A 26,850-nucleotide genomic window follows, 5' to 3' on the forward strand; every position below is an offset into this window, starting at 1 on the left:
ACACTACAACAACACAGCAAGTGTGGGCAGCCTTCCTGTGCTGGGCTCGAAGGACTCCTCCTGCAAACACATTCAGGGTCGTTCCCCACACCACACAGTCCCTGCCCCGGCCCTTTTTGGGGCAGGGATCGGGAATGGTGCAGCCAGCAGGAGCGGGGAGGTGACCATCCCCCTGTGCTTGGCTCTGGTGAGGCTACACCTCAAGTGCTGGGTTCAGTTTTGTGCCCCTCACTACCAGAAGGACATCGAGGCCCTGGAGTGTGTCCAGAGAAGGGCTACGAGGCTGGGGAAGGGCCTGGGACACGAGCCCTGCGAGGAGCGGCTGAGGGAATTGGGGGTGTTTGGGCTGGAGGAGGCTGAGGGGAGACCTCATTGCTCTCTGCAACCGCCTGGAAGGAAGGTGGGGGAGGCTGGGGGTCGGCCTCTGCTCACAGATAACTAGTGATAGGACCAGAGGGAGCGGCCTCGAGTTGTGCCAGGGGAGGTTTAGGTTGGAAATGAGGCGACATTTCTGTCAGGGCATCAGGTGGCCGGGGTGTGGTGGGGTCCCCGTCCCTGGGGGTGCTCAAGGAGGGGCTGGACGTGGTGCTTGGGGACACGGCTCAGTGGGGTGACACTGGTGGTAGGGTAGCACCAGATGATTTTGGTTTGGAGGCTTTTTATTTATTTATTTATTGTTTTTTTACTGATCCTGGCGTTCTGTGCCCGGGTTCCCCTCCCTCAGCCCCGCGGGCCCAGCGCAGGGCCCCGCCCGGCGGCAGGGGGCGCTGTAGCCCCCCCTCCCGAACCGATGTGCGCATGCGCAAACCGCCACTGACAGGCCGGGGCTGGTGGGCGTGGCCTAACAGAAAAAGGGGCGTGGCCTCCTCATGGCCGGGGCTGGACCTCGCCCGCCCATAGAGTCGCGGGCAGCCGGGAGCGAGACAGGCGCGGCTGCGCATGCGCAGTGCGCACGAAGCGCGCAGGCTCCGCCCCCCGGCCGGCGCCGCCATATAAAAGGGGGGCGGTTGACGTCAGCGCTCTCTTCCGCCCGCTCTGCGCTCGCCACCGAGACAGGGCCGCCGCTGCCGCCATTACCGCTCCCCCCCCCCGCCTCGCAGAATCCACCGCCATCCGCCATCATGGTGAGCCCCCGCGCCCCGCCGCCGCCCGGGGGGGTCGGAGGGGACCTCGAGGGGCTTGCGGGACCCGGGATCGCTGCTCCGGGAGGGCCGGCGGCGGGGCAGGGGCCTGGCGCTGCGGGCTGGGCCTGTGCTGAGGGGTGGGGCTGGAGCCGGGAGGGGGGGAGGGGGGTGACTGGGGATGGGGGAGGGGAAAGGGGGAATAAGGGGGGGGAGGGGGGGCTGTGGCAGCCCCTTGGGGGCCCTCCCGTGCTGGTGCCGGGTTGTGCAGGGCCTGGCCCGGCGGGGGGAGCGGCGGTGATGTGGCAGCGGAACGGGGCCGGGAGGCCACCGGGCGTTATGTAACGCTGCGGGCCCGGCGGGGGCAGCCTGGCGGGCTGTCAGCTCCCAGAACGCCTTTTATGCAGGGTTTTTGCTCAGTGAGGTTAAGGTTTTTCAGCACGTTTTGCGTCCACGAGAGGTAGCGGGGTTTGTAGGGTGTGCTCGGGGTGTCGGCGGCTGCTGGGTGCCTGCAGCGCCAGCCTGGGCCTCGCTGTTCGCAGCGCTGGTGTCTGCAGTGCCCTTGGTGTTCCTCCTGCGGGGCGGCTCATAGCGCTGGCTGCGCAGGCAGAATCGATGTCAGCAGGAGTAAACTTGGCAGTGCCAGGTATCAGCGTTGTCGGTTGGCCTTGCTAGAAAAAATAAAGCCTGTTTTTTTTATACACGGCGTGTTTTTCCTTTCTTTCTTCCTTCAAGGTGAACTTCACAGTAGACCAGATACGGGCCATCATGGACAAAAAGGCCAACATCAGGAACATGTCTGTGATCGCCCACGTTGATCATGGCAAATCAACCCTGACTGACTCCCTGGTATGCAAAGCTGGTATCATCGCCTCTGCCCGCGCGGGGGAGACTCGTTTTACTGACACAAGAAAGGATGAGCAGGAACGGTGCATCACCATCAAATCAACGTGAGTTGTCCTTCTTCAGGTGCTTTGATGCTTCTGTGCATTCTGACCTTGGAGGTGCTTTGAATCCTAGGCTGTTTTTCTCTTGAGCTCAAAGAAGTCAGACATTCTCTGGTCATGCCATTCAGGAGCTTACCTCGTTCTCATGAGAATTGCTTAAATGAAAGAGCAAGTATTGGGATCGGTGTTCACAGAAGCCCTGTGGTATGGAGGCTGTCTGGTGAGCAGCCACTGTTCCTAGGAGTGTCTCTGCCTGCAGACCAGGCTGTGTCACCATGAGTGGCTGAGGAGTCTGAAAGGGGATGGGAAGGGATTAGACGTAGTAGAAGAAGCAGAAATACTTGTCTGAAAGTGCTCTTTCGGCACTTCCAATCGCCAGAAGGGGTTATGATTTCAGGAAAGCATAGGAAGCACAGTTTTTTAGCTTCTGAGTATCTTCCATGCTGGCCTCCCAGGAACATGATTGAAGAAATCCTGAAGCCCAAGTGCAGCTTCTGTGCAGGATGAAAGGCAGCTCCTAATTGCATGTTTGTTTCTAAGCACTGGGGAGTGGTAATGCATGGTTACAAACTTCGAGTTTTTCTTTTATTTCAGAGCTATTTCTCTATTTTATGAGCTCTCTGAAAATGATTTGGCCTTCATCAAGCAGAGCAAGGATGGTTCTGGTTTTTTGATCAACCTGATTGACTCTCCTGGGCACGTGGATTTCTCTTCAGAGGTCACTGCTGCTCTTCGTGTCACTGACGGTGCCCTGGTTGTTGTTGACTGTGTCTCTGGTAAGGTTTCCTGTAGCCATGTGTAACTGCAGTGTATTTTGGTCAAGTTTGAAAATAAGAGAGCTAATTTCCATGCGTTTGACAGGCGTGTGCGTGCAGACAGAGACTGTGCTGCGTCAGGCCATTGCTGAGAGGATCAAGCCTGTCCTGATGATGAACAAGATGGACCGAGCGCTGCTGGAGCTGCAGCTCGAGCCAGAAGAGCTGTATCAGACCTTCCAGCGCATTGTTGAAAATGTCAATGTCATCATCTCCACGTATGGGGAAGGAGAAAGCGGTCCCATGGGAAATATCATGGTAAGTGAGTGGCTGTGAACACTGCCTGTGAAATAAATCACTTGAGCAAAAGTAATCAGTTGTGGCCTTTCAGTAGTCCTTTGCTCTACCAAAGGGAGAAGTGAGACTGGAATGACTAATGTACCCCTGCTACCCAGGCTCCACTGGTCTGGGGATCTTTTGCTTGCTTTCCTTCAGAATCTTCTGTTAGTACAAGCCTTGAGGAAATGAATATCGTAAATCCAGGGAAGTATCTTCCCTCTGTAGGGCTCTTTATGCAGCTGGCATCAGGTGATGCAAGATCCCTGGCTACTGTTCAGCACCAGCTGTCTCCTGAGATTGCAGGGTAGTTGGAGTTTGTACCTCTGTCCTGTGCTCCCTGCTGGACTCCCAGGCAATGAGCAGGATTTCTGGCTGAGGGAACTGAGAAAACCTCTGTGCTTTGTTCCTGCTGAGCACTTGTGTGCACATTACAGGTGTTATATGCTGCTGATAACTCCTGTTAAGGACAAGAGTCTTACCTGCATGCAAGTTAAGCAGATGTTGAGCTGCTTGAAGTGAAGAATAGTCAACTGAACTGGGAAAAACTTATCCAGTTCTGCGTTGCAAAGCTAAAATGGTGCACATCTGCCAGGCTGCCCCCCAGGCAGATGGTGGCAGTCACGGAAATGCTCAAGGCTCTGTAGCTCTGAAGTTCTATCTTCAAACTCTGCTTGGTGGAGCCATACTGAGTGTGTTTGAGGCTGGCTGCTGGGACATTCCCAATTTTTAACAGCTGTTGTTGCTCCTCTGTAACCCAACTGTTTGTTGCTTTTCAGATCGATCCAGTGCTTGGTACAGTTGGCTTTGGTTCTGGTCTGCACGGCTGGGCTTTCACTTTGAAACAATTTGCTGAAATGTATGTTGCAAAGTTTGCTGCCAAGGGTGACGCCCAGCTGAATCCATCTGAGCGTGCCAAGAAAGTAGAAGACATGATGAAGAAGCTGTGGGGAGATAGGTGAGCAGTTGGGGCTGACTTAAATTTCCAGGCCAGCTGCGTGCCTGTAACCTGCGGGTGCAGAAGATCAGTGAGGAGGGGAGGATGTGGTTGTGCCTGTTCACAGCCCTGTCTCAGTGACTTGGTCCTTGTGCTAGCTCTGGTTCAGAGATCTGTCTCCTGTTAAATCTTTACAGGACAGGAAAGCCAGATAAATGGGGAGGGGATGGTGAGCTGGCAATGTGAGTAAATGCATTTTGGCCAGCTCTGAAAGCCTGAGTGATTGGGAAAGTAGAGTTCTTACTCAGCAACTCTTTTCTCTGACCTGAGCTAAGCAGGAAAAGCCACAGCTCTGTGCCTGGACTGGGCATTGATTGCTGTCTGGCATAATTCTTTCTCCAGGTATTTTGATCCTGCTACTGGCAAGTTCAGCAAGTCTGCTACTGGCCCTGATGGAAAGAAACTGCCCAGGACGTTCTGCCAGCTCATCCTTGACCCTATCTTTAAGGTGTGTTTCTTAGTGCTCAGCCCTTGCTTGTGCCTTCAGCTCCTGGTTCTGCTGCAGTGCGTGATGATGGAAAATTTCTTCACTTTGACCTGACGTGTTTGATTGAAGAAATTTGAGTATCTGACACAAGCCTAGCTCATTACTAGCAGGCAGGGAAGCTGGTAGCAGATAAGGGGGAGACAAGTATGTGCCTATGTCTACATGGATTTAATGGGGTGGAAGGTCAGAACTCAGGTTCTGTAGGGTGTGTGGAGTTTGTGCTGCTGCTTCAGAGTGGGTCATTAGAGGCATTCACGAATGTTGCTGCTGTTTTAGGTTTTCGATGCAATCATGAGCTTCAAGAAAGAGGAGGCAGCTAAACTGATTGAGAAACTGGACATCAAGCTTGACAGTGAAGATAAGGACAAGGAGGGCAAGCCCCTGCTGAAGGTGAGGTTGGTCTGAAATTGGTCTGAATCTTCCATGAGGAGAGGTCAGAAGTTTGGCTGATCCAGCTGTATGAACTTACTCAGCAGCTACAAATCGTGCTTGGGTTGGAAGGTGCTGACAGCTTAGAGGGGAGTGAGGAGGGGAAGGTTAACTGCTCTGCTTGGAACAATCTGCTTGAGTCTTACACCTCTAATCTCTGCTGCAGGCCGTGATGAGGCGGTGGCTGCCTGCTGGAGATGCCCTGCTGCAGATGATCACCATCCACCTGCCTTCTCCTGTCACAGCCCAGAAGTACCGCTGCGAGCTGCTCTATGAGGGACCCCCCGATGATGAGGCTGCCATAGGTACGATGAGCCCTTCTTGGCCGTGAGGGATCTCTCCACGTAACTGCTCTGTGGTCTGACATGCCTGGGACTGTCTTGTTCTGTGTCCCCAGCTTAGTAGCTCCTCTAATTCTTGACCCCGTAGCTCTTCTAGCATGGATCAAACAGGCTTATGAGCTAGCACTTTACTCGGGAGGGCTGAGCTAGGTAAGTAACTGGAGAGAAGCCAGGGTGTATGCCAAAGGCTCAGGCTGAGCCTGTATTTGTTTAAAAGATCTCTGGTAAAAGATTTCTTGGCAGTCTGATCTCTCACTGGTAGTGCTAGCCAGCTGGCCAGCAGGGAACAGGCGGGGGCACTGTTGGGTACAGTCTGATTAGGGGCCCGTGGGTGGTTATGCTGGTTGCTGGAAATGTCACCTGAATTAACTTGATTCTCTCCTCTTCCCAGGTATTAAGAACTGTGACCCCAAAGGCCCCCTGATGATGTACATCTCTAAAATGGTGCCAACCTCCGACAAGGGACGTTTCTACGCTTTTGGACGTGTTTTCTCTGGTCTCGTTTCAACTGGCTTGAAAGTCAGGATCATGGGGCCCAACTACACACCTGGCAAGAAGGAGGATCTGTACCTAAAGCCAATCCAAAGGTCAGTCCTGGCCAAGTACAGTCACAGCTGTGGTTCAGGTTTGTGGTTCTAGAACTGTTTTGGGGGCTGGTTCTAGAACTGTTTTGGGGGCTGGTTCTAGAACTGTTTTGGGGGCTGGTTCTAGAACTGTTTTGGGGGCTGGTTCTAGAACTGTTTTGGGGGCTGGTTCTAGAACTGTTTTGGGGGCTGGTTCTAGAACTGTTTTGGGGGCTGGTTCTAGAACTGTTTTGGGGGCTGGTTCTAGAACTGTTTTGGGGGCTGGTTCTAGAACTGTTTTGGGGGCTGGTTCTTATGTCTGAAGCCATGAGAAAGGCTTGGCCGCTGATTTCAAGTCTGCTAGCACAGCTCTGGGATGCTGCCTTGTGGGACTTCATCCTTCAAACCCAGCTTTCTCTTTCTTCAGGACCATTCTCATGATGGGCCGCTATGTCGAACCCATCGAGGACGTGCCTTGCGGAAACATTGTTGGTCTGGTTGGTGTCGACCAGTTCCTTGTGAAGACTGGAACCATTACCACCTTCGAGCACGCTCACAACATGAGAGTCATGAAGTTCAGCGTCAGCCCCGTCGTGCGCGTGGCTGTTGAAGCCAAGAACCCTGCTGACCTGCCCAAACTAGTGGAAGGACTGAAGCGTCTCGCCAAGTCTGACCCTATGGTGCAGGTGAATGTCAGAGTTTGAGGTGCAGAGCTCCTGGTTGTGCCTCTCAGTAGGCTTCTGGTCGGTGCTGTGTTCTTTTTGGCCTTTGTGGTTGCACTGGGCACACTGGCAGGGAAATGCCCTGAGCTGGGTACTGGTCCCAGCCCCACCTAAGTGGAGCACTTCACCTTTGGGCTGGTGCTGAGTCACCCTCAGACCAGTGGAAAGAGTTCCCAAAACTCAACTCATGAGTTAGAAGCCCGATGGTCTCTGACTTTTGCTAAATGTTAGCGTTGTGTGCACAGGAGCTTTCCTTGTGTTGCAGTCACTCACCTGCTGCGTTCATGCTCTTTGCAGTGCATCATTGAGGAGTCTGGAGAGCACATCATTGCTGGAGCAGGGGAGCTGCACTTGGAAATCTGCCTGAAGGATCTGGAGGAGGACCACGCCTGCATTCCTATAAAGGTACAGCTGCTGCACGCAGCCTGGTGGGCTGAGGGGCTGCTGGGGCAGAATGACTCTGCAGCTTGGAGGCTCCTAACTGACAACACAGATGCAGCTGCCTGTCTCTGCAGCTCCTGCCACGGGGGAGCAAATCCCTGGGGTGCCAGTTACTGCAGTGGCAGTTCAAGCATTCCAGCTATGGTGGATGGAGCAGAGTGTGAGTGAGGCTCACACCGCTCCTCATTTGATTTACTGTTGGCTGCTTAACGCTGCATTTTGTTACACTACCTGTAAAGCAGCGTGGGTTGGGTGTTGTCCCTGCTGTAAGTGCATTTACATGAACTTGCAGCCAGTGGGGGCTCCTCTTGAAGTCCAAGCAGTCAGAGTTTGGTGCTAGCACTGCTCTGCCTTAGCACTGGTGTGAGCTGCAGTTCGGTTGGTGTCTCACTGCTGTTCTCTGCTGTGCTCTTTGTCACTGCAGAAATCTGATCCTGTTGTGTCTTACCGTGAGACAGTCAGCGAGGAGTCCAATGTGATGTGCCTTTCCAAGTCCCCCAACAAACACAACAGGCTGTACATGAAGGCCCGGCCCTTCCCCGACGGATTGGCTGAAGACATTGACAAGGGCGAGGTCTCTGCTCGCCAGGAGTTGAAACAGCGAGCTCGCTACCTGGCCGAGAAGTACGAGTGGGACGTCACCGAAGCCAGGAAGATCTGGTGCTTCGGTCCCGATGGCACTGGCCCCAACATCCTGACCGACATCACCAAGGGAGTGCAGTACCTGAACGAGATCAAGGACAGTGTGGTGGCCGGCTTCCAGTGGGCGACAAAGGAGGTAGGGGCCGTGCTTCTGGCGCTCAGCTTCTGGGGCCAACTGCTCCAGGGCAGCAGTGTGCTGAGTCCTGAAAAGCTGGTGCTGAGGTGAGCTTTGGAGGTAACACAACGAAGTTAGTAAAAGGCTTCAGTGCTCTGAGAAGTTGTACTGATGTATTAGAGGTAGGAATAGCTGATTCTTAACTCATTGGTAAGGAAGATAAAATGCTGAGTAGCTTCTTGGTGTACCAAGTGAGCTGCTGTGCTCGCTGCTGTAGGACCCACTCCCAAGGAACATCAGTAAGCTGAGACACCAGTAGATCCCAGTAAGCTGAGGGAGCAGAGCATGCCAGTATAGGCTGCCTTCTGCCCCCAGAGCTGCTTGACAGCCTGCTTCCCTTTCCCAGGGGGTCCTGTGTGAGGAGAACATGCGTGGCGTTCGCTTCGATGTGCATGATGTGACCCTGCACGCTGATGCCATCCACCGTGGAGGCGGGCAGATCATCCCCACTGCCAGGAGATGCCTCTACGCCTGCGTGCTTACTGCCCAGCCCAGGCTCATGGAGCCCATCTACCTTGTGGAAATCCAGGTAAGGAGAAAGCTCAGCCCAGAAGCTCCGAAGAGCCTGTGTGTGGCAAATGCAGGTGGGTATTTACAGTCCTGACCCCTCTCTTGCAGTGCCCAGAGCAGGTGGTTGGCGGCATCTACGGTGTGCTGAACAGGAAACGTGGCCACGTCTTCGAGGAGTCCCAGGTGGCCGGCACCCCCATGTTTGTGGTCAAGGCCTACCTGCCTGTCAACGAGTCCTTTGGTGAGTGGGGGGGCTCTGGGAGCGTAGCAAGGGGGGCACACGAGCTGACAGCTACAGGCAGGTAAATCCTAAATCCTGCTCTGGTAGGAGAACCTTGGTGTCCAGCTGCTCCTGACCAGGAGCTTGGGATGTAGGCTGCCAGGTGCCCTGCAAGCTGCCATCCTTGGAGGCTTGGGTGCCCCCTTGGAGGCTTGGGTGCCCCTTTAGGGTCCTGTTGTGGGTCACCAGCAGCATTCCTAAAGGGGATGAGGGGAAAATGGGAAGTCACCGTAGCTGAGGAGTGTGACAGGTTGGTGCTGTTGGACACCACATGCACCACATCTGCCCTGTGGGAGAGGTGATGACGTGAAGCTGCAGGGAAACAATTCTCATCTCTGCTCTCCCCTCCAGGTTTTACAGCTGACCTGAGGTCCAACACCGGTGGCCAGGCCTTCCCCCAGTGCGTGTTCGACCACTGGCAGATCCTGCCCGGGGACCCCTTCGACAGCGCCAGCCGTCCCTCCCAGGTGGTGGCCGAGACCCGCAAACGCAAAGGGCTGAAGGAGGGCATCCCCGCACTGGACAACTTCCTGGACAAGTTGTAAAAGCCACCCAGCTGCCCCAGCATCACTGTCACTGCTGTTGGACTCGGAGAAAAAAAACAAAAACAAAACTAACTAGCGTAACACCACCAGTGCAGCAGGCAAATGGTAGACTGCAGTGACCATCTCTTTGCATTGTACTTAATCAGTTTCATAGCGATTTGAGACTTTCAACAAAAAAGCATTGATATTCAGCCTTATAGGTTTCTGTGTTGCACATGACTCATCTGGGGCCCCACTCGGTGCCATTGTAACTAAAACATTTCCACTTGATGCAACTAGAGTTGCCTGATTCCATATTTATTTGACTCGGGGGTGAGGAGGAGCATCTCTGCTTTATTTTCGGAGGGTGTAGAGGAGCGGCTGGAGGTGGGGGAGCAGGGATGTGCTGAGCTCTTATTTCTTTAAGGGGGGGGGACGGTGCCCAACTGAACGCGAACCGGGGGCGGATGGGGGAGGAGGGGGCTGGCTCCTGCTAATGGCCTGCAGTGGGTTTTCAGGGAGGGGGTGTCCAGGGATTTCTGGTTGGGCAGAAACTAGAAGGCAAGGAGATCTCGTGCAGTGTGCTTGTCATCATGAACCATCAACCAATGTATTAGTGCCACTGGAAATAATAAATTTGATATGGTGATTGAAGAGGCGCGGGGGCTCCTGCTTGCTTCCCTGGGGGGGGGGGGGGGGCTGCCTGCGGCTGTTTCTCCCGCTAGCAGCGGGCTCTGGCCCCCTGCCCGCCTGCTGCCGGCCTCGGTGGGGGGAGGAATAACGGGGAGAAGGGGGGGTGAAAATGCGGCTGGGGGGGGGGGATCCGGGGGCTGCATTTCGCCGCCGCGCCGGGAGGGGGCCGGGGGCGGGTCTCGAACCCGCTGCCGGGCGGTGTTGGCCCCGCGGTGACGTCATCGCCCTGAGGGGGGCGTGGCCTGGCGAGGCGCGGCAGCCAATGGGAGGCGCCGGGGGGCGGGGCCTGCGCTGTGCTGGAATGCGGCGGCCCAGGTGGGGCCGGGAGGGGCGGGGCCGGGCCGGGGGGCGCTGAGGGGCGGGGAGGGGGGGGAGGAGGGCACCGGGGGCGGCTCCGCGGAACGATCGCGGCCCCGGGTCCGCGCTGCAGGCGCTGAGCGGAGCCCTCGGCCCGGCCGGGGAGCGGCGGCCCCGCGGCCATGTCCGGCTTCCGGCAGGAGAACGTGGAGGAGTTCTACGAGATGGGCGGGGAGCTCGGCAGGTACGGGGGGGGCTGGGGGGGTGGGGGGGCACGGGGAGGGCTGGCGTCATGGGGGGCGGTGACGTCATGGGGGGCGGTGACGTCATGGGGAGTGCTTACGTCGTGGGGAGTGATGACGTCATGGGGAGTGGTGACGTCATGGGGAGTGATAACGTCATGGGGAGTGGTGACGTCATGGGGAGCGCCCACAGGGTGAGCCCTGAGGACGAGCTCTTCTGTCGCAACAAGCTCTTCTGTTGGGGGGCTCCTCGGTATGTCGCAACAAGCCCCCATGTCACGAGGAGCTCTGATGTCAGAGCGAGATCGCACGTCGTGAGCAGCTCTTATGTCACGATGAGCTCTTATGTCGTGATGAGCTCTGACATCAGAGTGAGCTCGTATGTCGTGATGAGCTCTTATGTCGTGACAAGTGCTTATGTCACGATGAGCACTTACATCAGAGTGAGCTCTTAGGGTGAGCTCTTACATCACGACGAACTCATCTCGGTGAGCTCGTACATCACAACGAGCTCGTACATCACTGAGCTCTTTTATCACGAGCTCTTACGTCACGACAAGCTTTATGTCACGACAAGCTCTCACACCACAGCTCTGCGGTGGCAGCACAGCCCCAGCACTTCCCCATTGCCTCTCCCCACACGCCGTGGCGGCCCTGCTCTGGGCCTTATAGGGCCTTACAGGGCCTTATAGGGCCTCTCGGGTGAGCAGCGCGGGGCCGAGCAGCGCGGGGCCGTGGGGCTGTGCCCCCCTCCTGGCCTCCGTGGGGCTGCGGGGGCCCGGGGGTGCCGGGAGGGCCGGGTGCCAGCAGCGTCCCCATCCCCGTGGGCAGATTTCAGCCTCCCCTAGCAGCGAGCACCGGGCTCGGGAGTGGCCGTGTGCCGGGGAGCAGGGCTGGAGGCCACGGTTATGGCCCGGCCGGGGGCCGAGCGGCTCGCGGTGACATCTGCAGCTGGGGACAAGGCGGCAGCCGCCGTGTCCTCGGGAGGAATTTCCTTCCTGTGTCCCACTCAGCGCCGCTCCACGGGGGCTGCTTGGAACGCCGGCTCCAGCTGAGCCGCTTGGCTCACGCCTGCCCCGGGGTTGGGTTTTTTTCTCCTCCTGGCTCTGCCGTAGGGATTTCAGCGCCCCCAGTCCCGTCCTACAGCTGGAGGACCAGTGCGGGGTTGTATCAGATCAGGGTGGGTTGTGTCAGATCCGCACGGGAGGACCCCAGTTCCAAAACCTGGGGGAGCTGCGCGTCCTCCCGCACCAGCGGGCACGGCGCGGGGTGTCCTGTCCTCACCTTGCCCCCCCTCCATGCCTCCCCCAGCGGCCAGTTTGCCATCGTGCGGAAGTGTCGGGAGAGGAAAACGGGCCTGGAGTACGCGGCCAAGTTCATCAAGAAGCGGCGGCTCTCGTCCAGCCGGCGCGGCGTGAGCAGGGAGGAGATCGAGAGGGAGGTGGACATCCTGCGGGAGATCCAGCACCCCAACATCATCACGCTGCACGACATCTTTGAGAACAAAACGGACGTGGTGCTGATCCTGGAGCTGGTCTCGGGGGGCGAGCTCTTCGATTTCCTGGCCGAGAAGGAGTCCCTGACGGAGGAGGAGGCCACCCAGTTCCTCAAGCAGATCCTGGACGGGGTGCACTACCTGCACTCCAAGCGCATCGCCCACTTCGACTTGAAGGTGAGGCCTGGCCCGTGTGAGGACCCCGTGTCCGGAGTCTGGGGGTGGGCTGTAAATGCTGCTCCTCTCCCTCTGCAGCCGGAGAACATCATGCTGCTGGACAAGAACGTGCCAAACCCTCGCATCAAACTCATCGACTTCGGGATCGCCCACAAGATCGAAGCTGGGAACGAGTTCAAGAACATCTTTGGGACCCCGGAGTTTGTGGGTGAGGCCGGGCAGGCGTTGGTTTTGGGGGGGGTCCCCAGCCAAGCGTGCAGCAACGTCCCTGCTCCTTCCCTCTCCCAACATCTCCAAGATTTTGCCACTCGTGCCTTTATGCAGCAATGAGCTCAGTGTCCAAACTGCGGCCCCAGGGTGGGCAGAGCAGCCAGATTCCTCAGTCCTGCCATCCTCGGGCACCCTAAGATTTGGGGGCCGAGCTGGGCACCCCACGTGTCTCCCTGAAAGCTCCGGAGGAAGTGTCCGGGCGGGGGATGAATGCCTCGATGGGGACAGATGGAATTTTTTCTCCCCAGAATAAATCTCTTCCCTCCCTTCTTTCCTTCCAAAGCTCCGGAAATTGTGAACTACGAACCCCTGGGGCTGGAGGCGGACATGTGGTGAGTGCTCTGCAGGCGGGCCCCGCGTGCCAGCCCCGCTGCCGGCCCCGTGCGCTGCTCGGAGAGGAGCCGGGGCAGGGCAGGACGAGGCCCACTCGGTGCATAGGGAAGGGACCTGCGGGGCTTTGACCTCGTTTCCTCTCTTTTCCAGGAGCATCGGTGTCATCACGTACATCCTGTGAGTATCGGGGCGCCGCGAGGGCAGGGATCGGGACCGCGGTGTCCCTGCCCCTTGGGGTGCGACCAGCCGCTCTTGCCGCAGGTTGAGCGGGGCCTCGCCCTTCCTGGGGGAGACGAAGCAGGAGACCTTGACCAACATATCGGCCGTCAACTACGACTTCGACGAGGAGTACTTCAGCAACACCAGCGAGCTGGCCAAGGACTTCATCCGACGCCTGCTGGTCAAGGACCCCAAGTGAGCGGCCGGGAGCAGACGGGGATTAACCAGGGGAGGGGATGGTCCCCGGGTGCAGGCAGCCCCACGCCTGCCCTCCTCCTCTCCACGTTAGGGTTTCTCTCTGAGCCTGCCGTGCTGCCTGACGCCACCTCTGGCTGTCCCTGCTGAGCTGGTTTAAAATCCCATTTATTCCCCCATTCCTCCCCCTTTGCTCTTTGCTTTCTGCTGGTTGTAGGATTCACGGTGTCTTCCCCGTGTCAGCGTGGGGTGGATTTTGCCAGAATCGTGGTGTCTCTGGGAGCACCCGGTGGCTGCAGCAGCTTAGGAGGGAATTGGGCCCATAAGAAGTGGTGAACCAAGGGCTCAGCCACGCGTCGGGGCAGTTCCTTTGATCGCAGCTTTGCTGTCGTTGCAGGAAGCGGATGACGATAGCTCAAAGCCTGGAGCACCCCTGGATCAAGGTAGGAAGTTACCGGTGTCTTTTGGGTGTCAGGCTTCCCGGAGGTCAGGGGGTGGAGGTTTTGGATTAAGGTCTGAAGTTAGTGGTGCCTTCTGGGTGTCCGACTTGCAGGAGGTCAGGGGGTGGAGGTCTGTGTGCCCGCAGCTCTTGGCGGCTCCTCCAGCCCTGCCGGGGCCGGTTTGGCTCCACTGCAGCGCCAGGGGGTGTGGAGGAGGAGGCAGGAGGTCCTGTTCCTGCTGCCCTGGCTGTGCCCCACGCCGTGGCTGTCCCTCTTCCCAGGTGATCAAGAGGAGGAACGTCCGCAATGAGGACAACGGCAAGAAGCCCGAGCGCCGCCGGCTGAAGACGACGCGCCTGAAGGAGTACACCATCAAGTCGCACTCCAGCATGCCGCCCAACAACACGTACATCAACTTCGAGCGCTTCTCCAAGGTCATGGAGGAGGTGGCTGCGGCCGAGGAGAGCCTCCGAGAGCTGGAGAGGAACAAGAAGTCCTACCAGGAGGACATCGAGGCTCTGCTGTCCATCTACGAGGAGAAGGAGTCGTGGTACAAGGAGGAGAATGAGAGCATCAGCCAGGACCTCCGCCAGATCCGCCAGGAGCTGCAGAAGACAGAGGCGCTGAAGAAGCAGACGCAAGAGGAGACCAAGAGCGTGCTGCAGGTGGCCAACGGCCTCAAGAGGCGCTACCGAAAGCTGGAGAACCACTACGAGGCGCTGGCCAAGCAGGTGGCCTCCGAGATGAAGTTCGTGCAGGAGCTGGTGTGGTCCATCGAGCGCGAGAAGCTGCAGAGCGGCGAGGGGGACGGCAGCATCCGCTAGCCCACCCCGGCGGGTCGAGGGGAGCCCCCAGGGCCTGCGGGGAGGGCCGCTGCCCCCCCCCAGCTGAGCTTTTGCTTGTTTGCCCGGAGCAGGAGGAGGTTGCAGCAGCTTTTATAGCGTAGGAGCGAGGCTCCCGGAGGAGCAGGGGTCCGGCGAGCTCAGCCTGGCTGCCCCCGGGGGGTTTGGCACCGCTCCGTGCAGGAGGCAGCGCTGAAGGAGCCTCGGTGGCTCTGCCCCTTGCTTACCCAAGGGGCTGATCCAGTGAGAGCCTTCGGTGGCTGTCCCCGATGTCTCTTAGCTTCAATTTTTTCCCCCCTTTTTCCCCCCGGCTGCCCCGACCTGGGTCCATCCGGGCGGCGATGGGGGACTTGTGGGACCACAGCAAAGGGATCCCGAGCGGGCTCTGACAAACTGCTGGGCCCAGGGCTGGCACGTGGGCAGCTTGCATGTCCCGAGACACCTCTGCCCGCGGGGCCTCGAGGCTCCTGGCTTGTGCTCACCTGGCTTTTGGCTTTCTGTCCGTGGCTCTCGCTTTGCTTGCTGGCTGCATGCTCCCCGTGCTTGAGCTGGGTGCTCCCTGCACTGCCGCTGGAGCTGGGGACCACTGCTCTCCTCTGGGACCCCTGGGACTCCCTGAGGTCCGGCCTTTGTCTTCTCGGAGCCCCAAACCCTTTGGGGCTCCTTCTCTCCGTGCCTCCAGAGGCTGCTTTTGCCTCTCTGCTTTGCTTTCCTGGGTGCTGGGCACCAGATCTGCCTGTGGAGGCGGTGAGCTCCTCACGGGGCCTTTGTGGGGCTGCGCTCCCCTCCGGCACCGAGCTCGTCCTTGTCCCCGTCCTCCCCTCAGTCCCTCGGGAGCTGTGGCATTGTCCCCTGGCTCCTGGGGTCTTTTTGGGGTGGTGTCAGAGCTCTCCCAGCAGCTCGTCCTTCGCATCCCCCATCCGCTGGTGCTCGCTCTTCCTCCCTGGGGTCTCTGGCTCTGTCCTCAGCGCCCGGAGCCTCGTGCTTTGTCCAAGCGCGGGGGGGAATTGGCCGACCTCTGCTTGGGTCGGGCTCTTCCCCCCCTTTCTTGTGCCTTTTCCCAAGACCTCCGTGGCCTGGGCTGGCCTGCGCGGGCCCCCGAGTTGCCGGGAAGGTTCCTGGCTCCACGTGGCCTTCTCGCCTGGTCCTTTGCTCCCGGCAGCATCTGGTGTGACGTCCCAGGGACTGCAGTGCCCGAAGGGAAAAACATCCCAAAAGTGGCTTTTTCCCAGATGCTGTCCCCACTGTCACTGCTCCTCGGGGGGAGGCAGGCCCCGGGCTGCTTGCGGCTCCCTCAGCTTTTGAACCTGGGCACCAGGCAGCACCCTCCGTCCCCTTTTAGCCAAATAAAGATTTCTGTACCCTGGCCCCGTGCTCTAGGGTGGGCTTGGGGTGGCGGGGAGGGGGTGTCTGAATTAGGGAGGGTCCTGCGGGGTGGGGAAGGCTGGGGGAGTTGATGGGGGGTCCCTGCCCTTTTCCCCAGGATCCTCCCTAATGGGGTCTGGGGAGTGAGGTCCCGAGGGGCTGCAGGGGCCGGGGCTGGGTTTCTGCCAGCACCATCGAGGGGGATCCGGCTGCCCACGCTCTGCACAGAGGGAGCCAAATTGAGGCTGAATTTGATCTGGGGGAATCACCGGCCAAATCCTCCTCCGAGCGGGTGCCGGGCATCCCTCTGGCTCCGAGCACCGTGGCGCAGGGGCAGTGGGGTCCGGATCCGGCCACATTTTGCCAGGACCGAGCCCAAACCCCAAAGGCTTGGGGCGGGGGGGGACCCACTGACCCCATTGCCGGGGCCACCCGAGGCTCCCCTGGGCACGAGAGGGATGCGGGCAGGCCATGGGGACACGCCACGTGCCCCCGCTGACGTGCCTGCGGGGTGTCGGTTTCATCCCAGCTCGCGGGGCATGCGGATGGGGGATAATTTTAGTCAGCCCCCCCCTTTGCAGCCAACACGCTGGCATCCAGGGCCCGAGGGTGACAGCGTGACCCCACGGGGGCTCGGGCAGGAGCAGTGCCACAGCCCCCCGGGGATGGGGGGGATTGGGGTGCATGGGGATGGGGGTGGTGGGGTCTGGCTGTGGGGCTGCTGCCGGCCCTGTCCCTTGGGAGCTGGTTGGGGTGGGGGCTCGGTGGTGCTCAGCACCCTTGGGTGCAGCCTGCAGCTGGGGGCCAGGTCCTGGCTGTCCCCACAGGTCCCCCAGAGCCTGGCTGTGGTCCCCCTCCTCAGGAAAGGTGACGCTGTGGTGGCTTTGGGGTCTGACGGGGGAAATTCAGCTCCAGGGACAAGAGCCCAGAAGAACCAGGCTGGGGGGGCTGGAATGGGGGCACCGGTACTGGTGGCACTGGGCCGTGGTCACTGGTACCAGTGCTGCCGGCCCAGTTAGCCCTGTGGGGGCTGCTGTTGGGGTGCCATTTATTAGGGTTACAGCTGTCCCCCTACAACCCCTTGTCCTTACAGGTGTGACAACGGGGACAGGGCCCCCTCTGCGCCCCCCAGCTCCGAGGCAGGAGTTGGGGGCTGCCACCAGGCCAAACCATCCCCATTCCCCCTGGCCGCCCCCGTGTGCTGGGCTGGTGGCTGGGAAGCAGCACAAAACCCACTTTCTGCCCAATTTAACTTTCAATCGAGGGGTTTTGGGGTCCCCCCGGGGCAGAGGGGTGGCCCACGGCCTGCTCGCAGCGGGGCCGGAGCCGGGGAGCTGCCAAGCAGCGGCTGCCCCATTTCATCCGCTCTGTCCTGGCCTTTTGTCGGCGGAGCCAGCGCACGAAGGGATGTATGGAAATCCTATAGCCACAGCTGTTCCCAAAGCTCACATAGTGCTGAGGCTGCCGGGCCGCCTGTCCCACCGCCGGTTTTGGTTTCAGGCTCCCCGAAGGTTTCTGGCCACGCGGCCCCAGCCCCGCTGCCCCTGCGGCCGCCGGGCCCGGGGGTGGTGGTGTGGGGAGTTCCCAAACCGCTGGGTGCCCGAGGTATCGCCGAAATTTTTTGGAAACCAGAATTCAGGGCAGTTTTGTTGTCCCCCATGCAATTGCTGCTTGGCCTTGGGGGGTTTTTTCAATGACAGCCTGCTGGCACAAGGTCGTGATGTGCTCACTGCGTGGGGCTGTAAAGGTGGTGGGGAAAAAAAGGAAATAAAACAACCAAACAAGAAAAATAAAAATAAAAATAAAAATAAAAATAAAGCAAACAAACAAACAAAGCCCACCTTGCCCTGTGCTGGAGGATTTACGGGGGAAGTGTCCCGGAGGTCAGTGCTTAAAGGACTGAGCCACTGCTCCGTACTAAATCCTACAGGAACTGCATTTCCTAAAGGAGGCTCTTGGAAATGTGGGGCTAAAATGAGTGTTTTTTTTTTTTTTTTAAGGCTGTGGTGGTTGCTTCCTAGAGGGCAGCTGGAAGAGCGCGGTGCCTTTTCCCTTAAATGTCTTTCACGAGGACAAAATGGTCTCATGCAGCTTATCAGGCGCGGGTTCAACCTCTCTGTTAGCACGGGGGAACCCTTGTGGCGCCCGTCCCGTGCCAAATTCCGCTGGGACTGCTTTTTTCCATCAGCAAGTCTGTGGGAAACGCTCCCTGTGGCGATGCCGAATGGACTTACAAGGTATCGGTGACAAGTCCCAGTGCTCCGGCCCCGGCATTCCTCAGCTTTGCCATTGACAAGAGCGCTCTGCCATGTAACGGCGTAATTAGAGCTTGGAGGGTCCCTCCCGGCACGCCTGGAGCGGCGCAGAAGGAAATAAAAATGCCTTTTTATAGCTTGTGGAAGCATGGATGCCGTCAGCATCCGCTCCTCCTCGCTGGCCGTGGCGTCCCTGCTGCGCAGGGGGGTGGCCCTGCCTCGCCGCTGCTCTCCCTCCTGATTTAAAATGATTTATGTTTCTTTTTAATGAAAACGTTAACGATTTAAAATCCCGTGAGGCAGCCCTGGTGATTTTGGGGTGATTTCCCGTTAACCCGCGGCAGCTGCCTTTCCGGAGCGAGGTTTCTAATTAAGGAACATCCGCAAACCCGAGGCGAGCCGTGCTGATGCCGCGGCCGAGTTATGCGAGTGTCCAAGATCGCCGCCCTCGCCCCACGTGAGAGGTTTTGTGCTTTAACATCACCGGCCCTTTCTGCGTGGTGCTGCATGTGCTGTGGCACTTCCTATCTTTAGCCCCGGGGTATTTTGGTAGGCGGCCCACAGCCCTCGGCACGCTTTGCCCAATCTCCCCACCAGATTTCATGACTCACGTGCCTGCCTGAAGGCCTCGTGCTCTTCCTGGAGGGAACCTGGGCATTGTTCTCAGAGGCCTCAGAAAACATGAGATGTGCAGGAAAATGAAGCTCTACCGCTTGGATTTGCTTCAGGAACAATATCTCCCCGTCCTTTCTACCTTCTATGTAACGTTACGCTCCATATTACAATTTATTGTAATATTCTCGCTGTGTTTGCCTCTTCCTTCTCTTTCGTGCTCTCTTGCTTTGAGTGGGAAGCTTTTCTCAGCTCACCGTAACACCGAGAGAAGCCTACCAGCAGAAAACCCCATCAGACTCTTCCCATGGGTCATTTATTTATAGTTTTGCTGGAAAGGGAGGACACGCGTTGGGGTGCGAGCTCCTCTGCAGGACATTTTGAAGGCAGATCACCCAGCAGGATCTGCTAAAGGCCTGCGTTCTCCAGCACAGGCTCCTTGGAACACTTCCACATGAAGTTAACCAGAAGTCTATCAGTACACGCACACACTCCAAGGACACCTTTGATCACTGTTTGTTTCAGACTAAAATTAGGTTGGCATTTTCAGTACTAATTCCTGAGGAGCGATTCCCCACGTAGCACAATCTTCATGTGAAGCTGCCACGCTCATTCCCTGAGAAAACCCGCAGATTTTCCTGCTGGATTTTCAGTTCAGTAACAAAGCAGTCCCCACCTCGCAAAGTTCAGCTAGCTGGAGAATTTAGGACACAGTAACTCTTGTCTGGACTGCAAAAGGCAGAAATGCAGGCATCCATCCAAACCTCTCACCTTGGGAGCACTCCAGAGTTCTGTGAAACGGGCCACGGTATCTCTGCACGCTCATTTGCCTGAGCACAAAGTGAGAAATGCAGACAAGCTGAGGCTGACATAAAACTGGTTTCACACCCGCGATTTAAAAATATCTGCAGTGCTGTTCACCTCCCGTGATCGCCTCTGAGACTCTCACCCTTGTTGGACAGCCAAGCTATGTTTCCAGGCTGGAGTTATCGCTTAAAGCCAGGCTGCCTGAAGCTGCACAGGTATGGTCAGCATGAAATGTCAAATGCCACGAGATGTGTGGGCTGCTGGTGTTCTGGTGGTGGTGTGTGTGCACCTCTTTTTACTAAAGGTGATCAACATATGAAAATGGGAGCTCAGAAAAGAGGTTTTAAATAGATTTTTACTGAATTTGAAAGATGACGTTACAAACAAGCCATTACATAAAGGCTTAATATCTGCAGAAGCATGTAAGCAGGAGAGGCAGTTGTTTTCCAAATGCATCTCTACTTGTCCCACAATGAAAATGCGTTTTCAACTTATGTTTAAGCCAGTGGAATATAAAATAATTAAAAAAAAATCCTGTCCGTCACAGCTGCGAATAACTTATCTTCATTTTTCAATTATATACAAAAGATGCTTTCCAAAGGGCAGTGTAAGAAGTGTTTACACAAATAAACCCCAGTTCTGACTTCCAAGTACTATTTACATCATTTCTGTACACGGGTCTTTCAGGTCTTCCGAGACCCTGCAAAGCAAGAAGGAACAGCGTGACCATCCGAGTGTAAGAGCAGATGGTTTCCAGCAGTCAGCCCCTCACTTTTCACCCCCTTGGCAGCAGCAATGTATTTACCTATAAGCAGTTCAAAAACTTGTTCTGAATATCTTCAAAGACTTGATTGTAAAGCTCATCTCTAGACTTCAGTCCATCTAAATAAACTGAAAGAAAACAGAGTCAGTCCACAGGCTTCTACTCGGAACAAAGTTTGTATGTAGATTAATTTTTTTTAATATTTTACTGGGTTAATCCAAATGATGACTTGTTTTCCACTTCTGTTTTCTGGAAAACAGAACCCTTCTCAGACACCTATGTCCCCCTAAACCTCTTAACCCATTATAAACTTTTATTTTTCCTTATAATAAAGGAAAATGTTCTTAATAATATAAAAGAAAGGGAAGGAGTTCTTAGCTATAGGACTGCATATATTTATCTGTCCAGAAAGTAGGCCAGGACTATAACTTAGCAGTAAAAATAGTGCCTTGCATCATTACAGTTAAATTGCCTTGATTACATTACTGCCTTCCTTAATGTCCAGAGTATAACACCAAAGGCTTTGGGTTCGGAGAGCCTTACCAACATCAACACCGTTGTCCTCCATTTCTTTCCTGTGCTTTAAGTACATGGGCCAGACGTGTCCATCGAAGAGCCCGGGGGGGTCAGGGACGGTGTAGTTGCGCGTGCTGCGAACACAGAGGTGGGAAGCAGTGTTAGGACCACAGGGGCTGCACCCTCGGGCAGCACTACAGCCTGAAATTAAACTGACAGCTGCGTGCATGTCAGAGCTGGTCGGTCTTATCAATAATTGGCAATAACTTCCACGTTTTGCAGCGAGTTTATCCAAAAACCTAAAGGAAGCACGCAACAAAACTGCTCTGTTTGCACCCCTTAACGAGTGCAGTCTTGACACAACCCCCACAACGGGGACAGCCAGAGCTTCAGGAAGTCTCTTCCTCCAGTTAGATTAAACTTTTCAACTGTAATTCCAATTTGCAAGTGACACAGATATATCCTGATGGTAGTAAGATGCAGGTAGCTCAAAAGCCTGCCCCTCCTGACTGCAGCAGGCAGTGTTTTGGGGGAGGAAGGGTCAAAGTCAAAGCATCCCCTTACCTTCTCCTCCTTTTGCATTCGTCGTACGGAACTGCCAGGTAGTAGCGTATGTCAAAGAGGTCTATCAGTGGTCTAGGGTGGGGTGGAAAGAAAGAACGTGTCTATTTATTGCTTTCTCATAGAGAAAAGTGCTAAGTTACCCCTGAAAGCCATACAAATCTTTCTGCTTCTTACATTTATAACTATTGCAGACAATTCTGCTTTTCATTAAGGCAATATCTGATCTATGGCAGGTTTATTAGTTGCTATAAAACGTGAACAATGCGAGCTTTCAGAGGTCAGAACTCCCCCTCCCTCCCTCCCCAATATCTGCTACGAGTTACTGGAGGAGATTAGACGTGGGGCTAGGTGGGCCTGGGGGATGAACCACAGCTCTTGCTCTATCCGCTCAATTTTGTTTGCAGTCAGCTGAAGTTTCAGCTCCTCAGTCTGGCACAAACAAACTGATCATCGTGCAGAAGCGAGCAGTCAAAACGTGCACGGAGAAACGGGTTTGGTACAGGTTCCTCCAGAAACCCAGTCACTGAGCTCCACCGTGGCTTACGGAGTTGCACTGCTATTAGGCTGAAGAAAACAAACCCTGAAAAAAAAAATCTAAAAAAAAAAAAATCTAAAAAGCACAGAATCATAGAATGATTCTATTTTAGAATTCTGTTTTAGAATCATTCTATCGTTTAGAAGCATAGAACGATTCTAAAATCTAAAAAGCAAAAATCTAACCTAAGCAGCTAGTTTGACCCTGGTGGGATGTCTGGAAAATGCTTGCGGTGTGCATTGAGCAAGCTCTGGGGAATATAAAAACATGTAAAAATATTCCCCAGACAAAGGGCAGGCTCCTGCTCCCGGGACGGAGCACTCGGGAGGTATTTGTAACCTTCAGGAGAGGTACGAGCGTCACCTCCCGAGGGACGGGCCAAGAGCAGCAGGTGCTGTGCTGGGGCAGCCCGCGGCTGGCCGCGCTCTGTGCATGCAGCCCAGGGCTGCTCGTCCTGCGGCACAGCTCGGGAGGAATTCCACTTTTGCCAAGTGTCACGCACAGCTTGTTCTTGCCAAAGTTTCGTAAACAAAGCAGCAGCTTGGAGCCAGCCCTCTGCTCGCTGTGTTTATAGCAGACATTTTTCTGGAGTTTGTATATTTAGCTATTGGAAATCTCCGCTCTCTCCTCTACTTGCCTCCCCAGCTTCTTGCCAAGCATTTTTTCCCCATATACGAATGTGAAAAAGTTGATCTTTGCTCCAAAGTACAATTAATTACGTGGCTCAATTTAGCCAGTGTTAAGCAAGCACGTGTACCACATGAGAACTATTCCTGAAGCCCAGGAGGGACTCCAAGCAGTGACCGCAGCACTGATTATCTCCTTGTTCTTATCAATGACCTTCTCAGGTCACAGTTTAGGCAGTGTGCTGGGAGACCAGGGGGGAAGGAGAGCTTCCTGCCCTACCCTAAAAACGCCACTGTGTGCAGCCCGGTTTTACCAGCAGCAGATTTTGTACGCGTGAGAAATTCTTAGACATGATACCTCAGGAGGAGAAGGAAGGGTGTATTAGTAAAAAGGAAGTTTTAGTCCTGGCACTAGTCATCTAGCGTTCCTCCCTGGAAAGCCGTTAATAGTTCCCCAAACCTTACTTGTAATTATAAAGCAGGAAGCCTTCAATGACCAAAATATGGATATCTTTGGAGGCTGGCTCTTTAGAGCCAGGCGTGACATTCACCCCGTGGGAACGGGCAAACTTCACTGGGTTCTCAATCCAGGCACGCACAGTGCTCACCATTGCCTCCATATCCAAGGAATCCAACACTAGTTAGAAGAAAGGGGGTGGGTGGGAAAGAGGCACACAATCAAATACCTTGAACCACACAGGTTTGAAAGTATAATATAGAATGAACTCGTAAAATTGAAATTACAATTAAATTTACTATTAAAACTTTAATAATTAGAAAGAAATACTTAGGAAAAAAATATACATTACTGCATCCTATAGCGAACACTGCTCTTACCATCCCATTGTTTAAAGCCGTCTTCCCCGACTTCTATTTGATCTTGTGGCTGAAATATAGTGAGCAATAAAACATTGCTGCAAACTCAGCGTGATCAGTTACCTAAGATCCGATCACAACCTGGACGCTACCGCAACACCCAACAAAGTGTTCACTTAACGAAACCACTACCGACCTTACTTAGTTAAAATTTTAAGTTCCCGTTTTTCACCAACCCAAGAGCTTTGAAAAAGCTCTCTTGGCTCAGATAAGCCACTTGTGGCAAAGAATTTGAGGTTGACAATTGGTATGCGATTGCTGGCCAAAACACTCCATGCCCCCTATTTATATGTGAGCAGGTAAAGGATTATTCCTGGGCAAACTATTTATAAACAGGGGGCCTAGTGTGAGCACGTGAGGACTTAATATGCCAACGTGGCGTTAAGTAACTTTGAGTTTACCTGACCAATAATAGATAGCTGAACTCCTCCTAACATTTCTAACAAAAATACAGTATAACTCATGGGCCAGTGAAAGCTTTACACGTGCCAGGCTCCACGTCCTTATGGAAAACCATGTGGGACCCCTTCTCCAGTGCCAGGAGCTGGCCTCTGACCCAAATTCACGCTCGAGGCCACCACCAGGGCAGTGCTTGTGGCCCAGCACCTCTCTGAGGGTGCAAGCCGCACTGTGGGAGCTCTGAGGGCTGCTTGGGGGCACATTTTTTAGGTGAAACAAGGAGAAAAGGCCCAGCTTGAGGGGTCCATATGGACACGGGGCTTTTAGCTGAGCTGGGGCTGGGTCTGTCCTGGGGACTGAGGGAAGCTTTCGGTGCCTGGGGCCACTGCTACACGTGGGAGAGGCGGCGCGTGCCGGGGGCGAGCGGGAGGCGCCGGGCTCACCTTGAAGAAGTCGTCCTGGTGGACGACGCAGCAGTTGGGCAGCGCCTTGACAAGCCTGTTGGTCAGCGTGGTTTTGCCACCGTTGGTGACGCTGAAACAGAGAACGGGAGACAGGAACGGGATGAGGGACACGAGGCTGAGGGACACGGGGAACATAGGCATGGGGGACACGGGGCTGACGGAGACGCTTTGGGGTGCTGACAGGGACATGGGGCTGATGGGGGACACAGGGGGGACACGGGGCTGCTTTGAGGTACTGACGGGGACACAGGAGACATGGACACGGGGGACACTGGGATGGGGGACACGGTGCTGACAGAACTGCTTTGAGGTACTGACAGGGACACGGGGGACACGGTGCTCACAGACCCACTGTGGGGTGCTGAGGGGGACACGGGGGGGCACGGCGCTGACGGGGGGGGGGGGGGGGGGGGCACGGCGCTGACAGAACTTTGGGGCGCGCGCAGCCCGCGCGCCACGTTTGAATTTCCCGCCTCGGCGGAGCGCGCTGAGCGCTGATTGGTTCTCACCCTCCCCCCCTCCCGGTCCGGCCGCGGCTCGCGCCGCTCTTAACGGCCGCCGCTTCCCGCGCGCGGGACGGCGTGTCCTTACCCCTCCCCCCCCTTCTCCCGCCGCTGAGGGGAGCGGCCCCGCCGCCATCTCAGGCCCCGCCGCCGCTGTGGCGGCCGCTCCGTCCCGCTGCCTTCGCGGCCCTCCCCGGGGCTGGGGGAAGCCCCGCGGGTGTTTCCGCAAGATGGAGGAGGAGAAGGGGGGGGGCTGAGCCCTTTCCCTCAGCTTCGGGAGTGGGCGTAAAGCGCCCGAACCCCCCCCCCTTGTTGCTGCCCCTCGTTGCCCCCCGACACTTCTCCTGCCCAGGAGGCTGGCCGAAGGAGCTGCCCCCTGAGAGCAAGGCACGCGAAAAGTGCCGTTAAAATGCTCTAAATTAGTAGTGAATGAGGGAAGCGCCTTCCTTTTACAGCCATTCAGCCCTGGAGCCGCAGAACCTGCCTGAACACGAGGCATCCGCACACCCCTCCCCCCCCCTCCAGGCGGGAGAGCTGTCAAACCTGACTGCGCTTAATCTCTTAATATACATATATATATATTTTAATCCAAAGGCTCATAAGATCACACGCTGTCCTCGACCTGCCTTTCGGCTCTGTCTTGCCTGGGGTCACTTTAGCGAGCTCCTCTGCAGTGAGTGGAGCGCTGCCAAGTTGCATCAGGCAGCCCGCAGGCCTGCTTCCAAGCCCTCCCTTGCTGCCGAACAGAGCTTTTTGTTCAATAATCCGACTCAAAGCAGCTCCCCCCCCTTCCCTGTGTCCTTCAGAGACGTTTTTAAAAGCCTAAATTAACGTTGAAAACGTCCTTTTACAGAGTTAAGGCGCACCACGCCTGTAACTTCACCTATGGGGCTATTTGCAGTACTAATTTCTACTTAAGCCTATTTGCAGCACTTCTTTCTACTCCAGCCTATTTACAATACGCTTCTTTCTACTTCAACCTATTTACAATAGACTTCTTTCTACTCCAGCCAGCCTCCCGTTAATGCTGTAGAAGTTTGGTGGGCGCCTCCCTGCAGAGCTCTGGGCGTTACATAAAACATAAATTAAAGTCAGCAACTTGGGGGTTTTCTAGAATCCCGTCCCCTTACGGTCCCTCAGCTCATTTTACAGCAATTAGGGACAGCGGAAAAGCAGCGTGTTAGGTACCGAGGGCACCGCCAGGCACTTACCCTCCGATGCCTATGATGTATTTCATCTTCACGGAGTCGCAGGAATGCGGCGAGGCAAATGAGGAAGGGCTGAAGTGACTTTTGGCAGCACGAAGCCGCTCCGGGCCCTTTTCCTCCCCTTTTTTTTCCCCTGCCCGTTTCGCCTCTCGGCCCTGTTCCGCTTTACTATTCCATTGAAGAAAAGGCGGGTTGGGCTTTAATTTATAGAGCCCCGCTGCAGCGCCCTGCCCTCCCCACGGCTTCCCCGCCCCGCTGGTGATGGAAAAGCCCTATGACTATCATGAGCCCAAGATGCCATATTTTAGAGCCCGGATTAACCAATCCTCACCTCGGCATATAGGGTCATGCGCGCTGCTGCTGCACCTGTTCCTGCACCCCTCGCGGACCCCCACTCCGCTGCCCTTGCTGCCTCCGCTATTAATAGCTTTTTGGCAAGCCTTCCCTTTGCCTAAATTAGTAATGGGGTAGGTGAAAATGTCACCCCTTTTTACATTTCCTTTGGGAGGTCTGGGGAAGGGTATGGAGGTGTGCAGGGATAGAATTAAGCGCCTCGTTTTTTTCCTTGAAGCCAGGCGAGCTCTCTCGTTGCGTTCCTCCTCATTTTCCCCGTCCCACTGTGATAATTTTAAAGGCATCCAGGCATGTAATGAACAAGGAAATTTTTGTTTCTCTAAACTTCTGATATGGGAACTAAAATATTTTTTTCCCCTGTTTTTAGTAAAGCTGTTCAGAGAAAGGAATACGCAGAGGCTGATGACTAAAATCAGTAAAGCCATGATCTTTTCAAACTTTTATTTGTAAAACTTTTGAACCTTGGGCTTGTACTTCATACACAGACACAAAGTCATAAAATTACATGCTATACAATTATATTACAGTTT

The 26,850-nt window shown here is 55.7% G+C and overlaps 3 protein-coding genes and 1 non-coding gene across 4 annotated transcripts; 3 read left to right on the plus strand and 1 right to left on the minus strand.

Moving 5' to 3' along the window:
* Positions 1–840: 840 nt before the first annotated feature.
* Positions 841–9,571, plus strand: EEF2 (eukaryotic translation elongation factor 2). The gene is made up of 15 exons (XM_038169086.2): positions 841–1,124; positions 1,857–2,071; positions 2,663–2,844; positions 2,930–3,141; positions 3,939–4,117; positions 4,499–4,604; positions 4,920–5,033; positions 5,239–5,377; positions 5,805–6,000; positions 6,404–6,662; positions 6,996–7,103; positions 7,564–7,917; positions 8,303–8,485; positions 8,575–8,707; positions 9,098–9,571. The coding sequence occupies exons 1-15, from the start codon at positions 870–872 to the stop codon at positions 9,289–9,291; spliced, it is 2,829 nt and encodes a 942-aa protein (XP_038025014.1). The 5' UTR covers positions 841–869; the 3' UTR covers positions 9,292–9,571.
* Positions 4,662–4,730, plus strand: LOC113845700 (small nucleolar RNA SNORD37). The gene has a single exon (XR_003501430.2). It is a non-coding gene; the product is annotated as a small nucleolar RNA SNORD37 (small nucleolar RNA).
* Positions 9,572–10,304: 733 nt separating the features above from the next.
* DAPK3 (death associated protein kinase 3) lies at positions 10,305–15,839 on the plus strand. The gene is made up of 8 exons (XM_038169089.2): positions 10,305–10,504; positions 11,814–12,174; positions 12,253–12,382; positions 12,728–12,776; positions 12,928–12,954; positions 13,039–13,191; positions 13,589–13,634; positions 13,913–15,839. Exons 1-8 carry the CDS (start codon positions 10,443–10,445, stop codon positions 14,453–14,455), a joined length of 1,371 nt encoding a protein of 456 aa, XP_038025017.2. The 5' UTR covers positions 10,305–10,442; the 3' UTR covers positions 14,456–15,839.
* Positions 15,840–19,849: 4,010 nt separating this feature from the next.
* NMRK2 (nicotinamide riboside kinase 2) lies at positions 19,850–26,191 on the minus strand. The gene is made up of 8 exons (XM_005018675.6): positions 25,970–26,191; positions 24,235–24,325; positions 23,354–23,402; positions 22,982–23,153; positions 21,356–21,427; positions 20,819–20,925; positions 20,318–20,403; positions 19,850–20,212 (listed from the first exon to the last, which is right to left on the minus strand). Exons 1-7 carry the CDS (start codon positions 25,993–25,995, stop codon positions 20,318–20,320), a joined length of 603 nt encoding a protein of 200 aa, XP_005018732.1. The 5' UTR covers positions 25,996–26,191; the 3' UTR covers positions 19,850–20,212.
* Positions 26,192–26,850: the final 659 nt, after the last annotated feature.

This window comes from Anas platyrhynchos, chromosome 29 (assembly GCF_047663525.1).
Source record: "Anas platyrhynchos isolate ZD024472 breed Pekin duck chromosome 29, IASCAAS_PekinDuck_T2T, whole genome shotgun sequence".
Classification (NCBI taxonomy): Eukaryota; Metazoa; Chordata; class Aves; order Anseriformes; family Anatidae; genus Anas; species Anas platyrhynchos.

Coding starts and splice junctions, on each gene's coding strand:
- EEF2 (XM_038169086.2), top strand. CDS start 870: ATGGCCGGGGCTGGACCTCGCCCGCCCATAGAGTCGCGGGCAGCCGGG. Junction 3,142..3,938: donor GTCCCATGGGAAATATCATG/GTAAGTGAGTGG, acceptor GTTGCTTTTCAG/ATCGATCCAGTGCTTGGTAC. Junction 7,104..7,563: donor ACGCCTGCATTCCTATAAAG/GTACAGCTGCTG, acceptor TTGTCACTGCAG/AAATCTGATCCTGTTGTGTC.
- NMRK2 (XM_005018675.6), bottom strand. CDS start 25,995: ATGAAATACATCATAGGCATCGGAGG. Junction 24,326..25,969: donor TACATCATAGGCATCGGAGG/GTAAGTGCCTGG, acceptor TCTCTGTTTCAG/CGTCACCAACGGTGGCAAAA. Junction 23,154..23,353: donor CGGCTTTAAACAATGGGATG/GTAAGAGCAGTG, acceptor TCTTCTAACTAG/TGTTGGATTCCTTGGATATG.
- DAPK3 (XM_038169089.2), top strand. CDS start 10,443: ATGTCCGGCTTCCGGCAGGAGAACGTGGAGGAGTTCTACGAGATGGGC. Junction 12,777..12,927: donor GGGCTGGAGGCGGACATGTG/GTGAGTGCTCTG, acceptor TCTCTTTTCCAG/GAGCATCGGTGTCATCACGT. Junction 13,635..13,912: donor TGGAGCACCCCTGGATCAAG/GTAGGAAGTTAC, acceptor CCCTCTTCCCAG/GTGATCAAGAGGAGGAACGT.